Source organism: Saccoglossus kowalevskii, chromosome 2, assembly GCF_978046115.1.
Source record: "Saccoglossus kowalevskii chromosome 2, keSacKowa6.1, whole genome shotgun sequence".
In the NCBI taxonomy this organism is placed as follows: domain Eukaryota; kingdom Metazoa; phylum Hemichordata; class Enteropneusta; family Harrimaniidae; genus Saccoglossus; species Saccoglossus kowalevskii.
This window is the reverse complement of record NC_140642.1, coordinates 31,563,918-31,572,738: the sequence shown is the minus strand read 5'-3', so window position 1 is coordinate 31,572,738 and position 8,821 is coordinate 31,563,918. Positions and strand designations below refer to the sequence as shown.

Here is an 8,821-nt window from a genome sequence, read left to right as displayed (position 1 = left end):
ATGCACTGGTAATGTAACTTTAGCTAAAAAGTATGTAATTACCGGGTTCAAGCCATGGCGCCTGCTCCGGCCAGCAAACTGTCTCCACCCTCTATTACATGTAATACGTCAAGAGGGGTTGTTCAAATAGAAGGGAAAATTCGTCAAAATTATTTATTTCAAGAGTGCAGTCGGCGTTTTGCCCAGTTATTATTGTTTTGAAAAAAAAAAAACTGTTTTGAAAAAAAATCGTGACAACCATCAGTACTTAGAATCTTATAACTACTTTATTTTTCAATATATATGTAATAACCCTTTTACTTTTAACACCAAATGGTAAATGATTCATGGATGTTTACCCTTCCTTGGTGCGAAAAATCAGTTGGGTTTACCATATATTTTTTTTTATCAGTGCTTTGCGAAGAACTACAGCCCCGTAAACTGTAGTAGCTTGTTATGCACGCAGGCGCAGTTGTGACGACCGTACAAATAAAATACTTCCGGAAAAGCGAATGACCTCCCGACCTAGGTATAGACCTCCATGGTATAAACGGCTTGTGGTTGCAGTTACTTTATGAACTCGCGCTGCACTGTGTCATAATTAGGCCAGTTTTAGTTGACGACACATGCATAGAAGCGAAGAAGGTACACCACGATGACAGAAAGCAAGGCTAAACAGGCTGCTCAACAACTTGCCGCTGGAGGACTCGCCGGTAAGCATGTACACCATTCCCTCTATCATAGATCATAGGCCAGCTGTGTTTTGAATAGCTGTGGTTCTGTCCGAGGGTTCTGTCGCTCAAAACTGTGGTAGACGGCTGATCTTTACTTATCTGATCTGTTCTTAATCTAATGTCGATAGTCGCTATATCGCCTCCATGCATCTACACAGTGTACACACCGAATAACAATAAAGTAAAGACCGACACAGAAGGGCAATGAACCGCAGTTAAACTAGAGCATGGTTTGGGTGAAATGCGAATACATCCAACAAATCGTCAATACTGACCAACATATCCCATGAATTTCTATTTAATATATATCTATGATTAAATGTTGATTTAGTTTTAACACTTTTCGCGCCATACTCTGACCCCCCCCCCCCCCTTCTTGCTGCAGTTTATGCAGCTCTCTTAGTCGTGGTATACGTTGCGGGGCGACCAGAGTAATATGGCCGCAGCGTAATATCAAAATAGCTTAAGCAGCCAATAAGAGCCGCTAAACTGCAGCAACCCCCTATCTTACTATATATATACTATATGACATATATTACCACTGCAACCAAGCAAACTTTGATTTTGAACATGGAACATTTTGTACATCCTAGGCTAGCTGTGCTTAGTGTGTTCTGAAGTAGGATTCAAAATCTTGTTGATTGGCGTAATTTTAAGTTGTTGTGATACAAAATTAGTTAGCCGCTGAACGACAAGTTCCGATACGTATAACTCATAAACGGCATAACAACTGATTTGCATCCAGCAATACAGCAGATATACAACTATATTGCATTCTATTTGATAGGCATTGTTGAAGTTAGTCTGATGCATCCGTTGGATTTGATTAAAACCAGGTAAGGACATCGAGAAATATAAAATGCACCACTACACATCACCAGAATGCCTCGTTTGGTACAATTCCATTAGCAAACATGCATTTTATGTCAGATTTTGCCAATTGACGTCAATATATGTGCCTTGGTGCACTCAGTACATGTAAAATGTAAAAAAAAGATCATATTAGAATTATGCTACTGTTTTTATGTAAAAACCTTTCCCGGTATGGCATTTACTTTAGCACATGCTATTTTATACAGAAATGACTTCTTAGTGTGATTGTACTTTATTTGCAATATAGAAGCATGTTTGATTTTCCTTAGTTGTACTTTCAGGTCAGTCTCTCTTGCATTTTGATTACTTGTATCAGTAAAACTCATTCGACAATGATGGGTCATAATTATCATGTCTCTATCAAAAGCAAAAGCATAGTTTTTATTTCCAACATTTGTTTCTGATTTTCCCGACACCGTACAGATTTCAAATTCAAGGTGGTGCAAATGATCCAACCGCGTACAAATCGCTGGCGGACTGCTTCCGATCTATATACAGGTCAGAAGGGTAAGTGCAGAGTTGCATGTGAGGACGCTGTTTATTGTTGTTTTATATCTTGAGGCTGGCCACAATCTATCAGTAATCTATTTCTTGTTTATTAGAGGTATGGTCAGTTATATATGATGTGTGTATGTATATGTTCATGTCACATGACAAATGAGTGACAGTGGTTAATTATTCATGCCCAATCAATATGCTGTAGTATTCATATTTATATATCGTATTTGCTCTATTGGAAGTGCATCTCTGATAGAAGTACACTTTTTGCATTCTGTATAACTTGTTTTGACCATAGAAATACCTTTGTAATTTATGTGAGTGCATGATGATACTAATAGAGCAAATACAGTATACTGTAGAATATTTTATTTTTCTTTGGAATTAATTTTTCCCTGAAGGAACGATTAAGTGAAAATACAATCCAGCGAATATACTGTTGTTCCTGTATTTTATATTCAACTCGTCAAAAATCAAGGAAAATAAGCTCCATACAAAACACCCAAAATGTCTTTTTAGTGGGAATTAATTTCACCTAAAATAAAATATTTTAGGTTAATCAATACTGTAATATTCATACTCACAAATATCCATTTTTCGGTAACGAAACAACAAAAGTTGAAGAAAAAAACAATTTGTTTTTAACAGTTAACCTCGCAAAAAACTTATTTCCTGATAAAAAAAATATGGTACTGGTTATTATAAAATATGCAAATAGCAGGTGACCCAGATAGAGAACCCACTGTAACTATTGACTACTGATAAATGTAGTTATATTTCTTATAATTGTGTTTACCTTTGATTGTATTTGTGTAACTTTGAAAAAAAAACAAAAAAAATTCTTTTCAGGATCGCCTCTTTCTACAAGGGTATCTTGCCACCAATTATGGCTGAAACACCCAAAAGAGCTGTCAAGTTTTTCACCTTTGAGCAATACAAGAAAATATTCCTTTTTGGAGCAGTGGAGCCGAACGCCCTGGTACGTGGTGTCGAGAGCTTAAGTGACTCATGATAAATTATGTCCGTATTTGTTATAAGAAAAGTAATATTTACGAACTTTCCTGCTTGATGGTCGATGTTTCTTATAAGCCATAAACATTTTTAAAATGTCTTATTTTATGGGATTCAACTATCAAAGTTGAAAGAAGGAAAAATAAAAATATCATAACAATTCTCAATATGTCATGATTGATCCAATTTGAAAAAAAGGAAAGTAAAAATTCACATTTATCAGATTTTCTTTTTTTTTTGCAGACGTTTACTTTGGCAGGACTGGGTTCAGGTCTGACAGAAGCGTTTGTTATCAACCCATTTGAAGTTGTGAAGGTTAAACTGCAAGCTGAAAGGGCAACCGTTCTAGCAGAAGTAAAGTAATCCTATGTATAAATTGTTAACTATGAGGGCAGTGTAGGGATCCTGTTTTCTATTTTGTTGTGATATATATCTACATGTGGCTGATGCATTTTATTATTTAGTTTGGACACACATGCTAATGAGAACGCTATCAAAACAAGTGGGCAAACGGTACTGGTATGTACTAACTCGGTCCTGCATCTGAGAATGCAGTCGTTGGTCAGGGGTATACAGAAGCATGTCATTGTTATAGCTCAGTCATTGTTAACCTGTGATACACTGCACACATTTAGCCGAATAGTGCCCCCCTCAAAAATGGTTTGATGTAACAATAAGTAATAATTACATAACAATCTTGGGATGTTCAAACCATGTAGTATACTACTTAGCTGATGATTAATGTTGTTGTTTTGGTGGTCCAAACACTATCATGGTTTCAGTAAATTTAACAAAAACCTGAAAACAATTGTGTCTTGCCCTTGTACCAAATTGAAACCAAATTGGTAAAAGTTTATTCCAATAATGGATAGGATACGTGAGAAAAAGTTGAGTGGCCTTCAATTGACCATTTTGAATCAAAACAAAATGACGTGAGTGTTGTCAATATCAAGTTTGAAAAAAAAATGTGCCTAGGATTGCCTAAAGATTGGTAGGCAACATTAACATATCTTTTAGTGTTTTTTGATCAAAAAAAAGCAATTTTACGTGTTTATATATAACATTCTGTCTTATCTTTGTAAAAACTATGAAGAAAATAATCGGTGCATGCCTGAGAAATGACGATTGATGAACAGAACCCCATCAAATAGGTACCAGTTTTGAATTACATTGGATGGAGGCTTAAAAGGGGAGGTAGAGGAACATTGAAATGTTTTATCAAATTCTTTCCTATTGTTTATCTACCTCAGCAACCGTCAGCCTTTGCCACAGCTCGAATCATTGTTAGAGAGAACGGGTTTGGATTGAAAGGTTTAAATAAAGGTTTAACTGCAACATTGGGAAGACATGGTGTATTCAACTGTGTGTATTTCAGTTTCTACCACAATGTGAAAGGATGGATTCCAGCTGCAGAGGTAAGAATAATTAATTTATGGTCTTTCTTTCTTCCTCATTTTGCTGAGGCAGACCAATGAGAACAGGAGAAAATAACATTTAAAATGGTTATCAAACTAGCTGACGACCTGAATTGAGGTGCACAATGTTATGTACCGGTACTATTCAAGCAACATTTCGGCTCAATTTGTTCAAACGATTTTGAGGAGAAGTCACTCAAAGGATCTGATTATGATGCATTGTGGTTAAATTTTTTTTAGAATGTAGCTGGGCTAAAAATATGCATATATGTTTTATCAAGAATCTATCGAGAAGTGTGTTCTGGCACTTTACTAGCTTATGAAAGTGACTCCATTCTGTATGCCTCAATCAAACCAATATATAACCAATAGCATCACAGAACACAGTGGATGCTGGCATATCACACCGCTTGCATACCTCTATCTTTTGTGTTTTTATTTACTCAGGATCCTAAACTAGAATTTTGTCGGAAGTTCGCGATCGGCCTCGTCTCAGGTACATTGTCTTCTGTCATGAATATACCGTTTGATGTAGCGAAAAGTCGAATACAAGGACCACAGCCTGTTCCTGGAGAAATTAAATACCGAACATGTTTTAAAACCATGGCAACTGTGTACAGGGAAGAAGGGTATGTATGATCAAAGATGGTATTGGTATCTTTTTAATAAAGGCATACATAAATTCATTATGATTTTTTTTCAGCAACCAAACCAAAACAAAACAACCATTTAGCAAGTATCAGTGTTTTGTTCAGACAATAATCTTTGTTGAGGTTCACATTTGATTCACTTCACACACTCGTGGGATATCATGGTTATTTCATTTGCATTACAACATCGCAAATGTGACAAATTATAATGATTCCTGATCTACGATTTTATAGTAAACAGTGTAATTTATTTAAATGCTGTTACTTTGCTACATCTTCATGAATCAAATAATCAAAACATGAGGACTGTGTCATCTATTCCAACTTTGTAGAGAAGCAAATTCAATTTTTTTTGGAATAGTAAGTACCGTATGTATGTACATTGTATATTGAATGAACTGGTTCATATTTATGCATTCCAAGAGATTTTGTAAAAGTGATCATGTTTCTGTATTTTTTTCAGGTTCTTCGCTCTATACAAAGGACTTTTACCGAAAGTAATGCGTCTAGGACCTGGTGGTGCTATTATGCTGCTGGTGTTTGAATATTCATATGAATGGCTGAAAAAAAATACATGATGATATTTTATAATATTGTATATGTATTTTTGCCAATGTTTTATTTAAATCTGTACCATTTACCATCACAGAGCATTCGCATAGTAATTTTTGTGATTGTGTTCTCAAATTTTATGGCTCTCAACAAATCGTAGAATCGCTTTTGAAGATGATAATATCTCAAAAACAAAATTCTTTACGATGCATTTCTTAGGGACGACGTCAAAAGATCGATGTCGGATAAAAAACTTAATTTCTTTAGTTTTTTTACAAACCCCCCTACCCCCCACTGAAACTTAATTGATAAATATTGGTCATGGCGTCAGACTATATTCACCTTTAAATACAAATTGATAATCGGACTGTAGTATTGCATAGCAGTTGGCTGTCGGGTGGGTGTAAAAAGATTTTACAAATGCACAGATTTACACTCGAACCAAACCATTTTTCTGTTTTTTTCTCTTTTCGGTTATTTCTGTCTATGATTGGATAGAAAAAAAACGAACTACAAATACTCCAAGATTTTTTTGACTTCATTAAAAAATAAAATTGTTTTTGTCGGATGGAAACTTTTTGAGGTCAAAACCCCCCACCCCCAAACTAAAGGAAATAAGTTTTTTTATCCGACATCCATCTTTTGATGTCGTCCCTTAGTAAGATTGTTGTGCGATGTACACCACACTCTTGCTGTGTTTCCAGTACAACCTTACATAATTCACAGAATTTTACTCATGGAAACTACTAACTACGAAATTACTAACATCAAATATCACATACCACTTAGGTTAGTTGTTTTTAGCATGCACCAGGTTATGCAGTATATATAGCTGGATATAATAGTGTAGTGTAAATAATAATAACCTAGTGAAATATGCCTTAACATTGACATTCGTTTTTTGTCTCAAGTTTATAGTCAACGTTTAAGAGGTTTTCAAAAATTGTTTCTGACAATACAACTTTGAGATGTGCACTGTGAAATTTACCAACCATTTCAATCACATGACAATGGTGCTTATTATTCACATAAACATCATTTCACACAAAACAGGCTAATATGCATGATAAACGTCATCGGTCTGTGCATGCTCTAGTAGTATGCAGAGAGTACAAAACATGCGATTGTACGGTTTTTATCATTGCATTATAAGAATTTCAGACTGGATAACAACAACTCATGATGAAATGACAATAAATCGTGGTAATGACAACTTAAAGGTTATTTATAAAAATATTGACGAGAAGGAAAGAAATACTTCTGCCAATTTCGAAAACCATCGACAGCTGTAACGGCAAATGCCTAATTAGCATAAATTAGCATATCATTCGTAACCGTAGTTTCCTGAAATCGAAATCTCTTGTTATGACACTTGGAGTTGGTCATGTGATGAGAAGGTTATCATGATATCACTAATTCATAGACCTGGGTGATATTCGTGCTATCCTGGGCTGTATTTACCACTCGCCATTACCATTCATGAAGTCACTTCTACCAGCTCTATGAACACGTGATCCCCTCATGTGAATATCTTGAACATATTTTTGATAAATTCTTCATAATAATTGTCTAGTTTTAAAATATCCTAAAATCCTACAATTTGTGTATATTTTTAAAATGCAGTACTTGTATTGCTCTATTAATAGCACATGGACTTAGGTAAATGACTGAGTTGTGTCTATGATCAAAAAAGTCGTATTTTCAATAAATTGAATTATTGGTTTATGTGCATTTCTATTGGAAACGCCCTTTACTAATAGAGCAAATATGGTAGTTTTATTACAGCTGTGAATCAAAATTAAACTCCAAAGCTCCCGTTTGAGTACAGAATATATGCAATCATTGTTATAAAAAGATTTATCTAGGAAATGAAAATTGCCAACATTTAGTAAAGGAGCAATGTCAGAGGTTAGGATCAACCGTCAGCAGATGTTCAGCACAATATACAGCAAATTTGGCTTACACAAAATAGTTTTTAGATTTTCTTACACACCTCACCTCCAACCTACACCCCTCTGGTACTGTAAATTGCCTAATTCTCATTGCTAGGAATTTACGCAATCTAATAATTACGAAGACAACATTTTGGGAAAGCTGTAGACACTTTGTTGTAGAACCCCAAATGAATTTTTTCACAGCTACAAAATGTCACGATTTACACTGTTTAAAGCAGTTTATAATATTTAACATGTATGCCTCACAATTGCGAATGTTTTTTTAGTGACAATTAAAATATCTGATTTTACTATAAATAAATCGATTTGGAAAGGTTTTAATTTATTTAAAATGTTTACCTCATCCCATAGAAAATCTTTTGCCTATAACCTGAATTGCAAGAATTTGCTCATCACAACTTGGATTTTTCATTCCTTTAATATTGTGCCTTATCTGAAGTAATATTTCACTGTGAATGATTTGTACCATGACTGTTTTGAATTGGTCAATGGATATTTTGAAATTTCTTTAGGTATACACCGTAATTTTGCATTGTATATTCAATCAAAATACTGACATTGTTTGAAAGCAAAGATTTGATTGGCCAAAACATGTTACAGTCATGGTACAAATTAGTTAAATCATGGTAAATATTCACATTCAAATGAAAAGGAAATGTACATCGAAGTGACTTAAATTTAATTAAGTTAATATTTCTCCAATAAAATAGAAATGTACATTGGAGTGATACAACTTAATTAATTTAAATTATATTTAGTATTATGTCTGCCACATATTTATGAATGTATTTTTAGTTACAAAAGACTTTAAATAAATAATTTGAATATGGAAATGTTTGACCTATTTATTATAACATGTTTGCCACCATGGATGGAATAATATTGATTATAACAGATCTGATCATTACATGGCAAATAGCTCAATCGTAATGTTGTCGTAACTGGAAACGTGTACTGCTGCATATTTTTTACTCATCTGTGTTGGTTGAAATGTTACAGCAGATTGCTTTCACATATTGTTTAGGATGACTAAATTGGCACGCGTTTCAAATAATCATTAAATCACACTGTCAATCAGGAAATAAGTTTAGAACATCTTGAGATGCTTTAGTCATTGCAGCAACGCCACTTTTTAGCTCTGTTGTCGACTTTGT

The 8,821-nt window shown here is 34.4% G+C and overlaps 1 protein-coding gene across 1 annotated transcript; it reads left to right on the top strand.

Annotated features, from left to right (window-relative positions):
• The first annotated feature begins 495 nt into the window (after positions 1-495).
• LOC100376719 (mitochondrial 2-oxodicarboxylate carrier) lies at positions 496-8,500 on the top strand. Its single transcript, XM_002733999.4, has 8 exons — positions 496-692; positions 1,501-1,549; positions 2,010-2,093; positions 2,934-3,063; positions 3,339-3,449; positions 4,346-4,510; positions 4,958-5,139; positions 5,624-8,500. The coding sequence occupies exons 1-8, from the start codon at positions 635-637 to the stop codon at positions 5,736-5,738; spliced, it is 894 nt and encodes a 297-aa protein (XP_002734045.2). The 5' UTR covers positions 496-634; the 3' UTR covers positions 5,739-8,500.
• The last annotated feature ends 321 nt before the right edge of the window (positions 8,501-8,821 follow it).

Excerpts from the sequence above, each read along its gene's own strand:
- LOC100376719 (XM_002733999.4), top strand. The coding sequence starts at position 635 with ATGACAGAAAGCAAGGCTAAACAGGCTGCTCAACAACTTGCCGCTGGA. Across the intron at positions 3,064-3,338 it reads CAGTGGAGCCGAACGCCCTG|ACGTTTACTTTGGCAGGACT; the intron begins GTACGTGGTGTC and ends TTTTTTTTGCAG. Across the intron at positions 5,140-5,623 it reads ACTGTGTACAGGGAAGAAGG|GTTCTTCGCTCTATACAAAG; the intron begins GTATGTATGATC and ends TATTTTTTTCAG.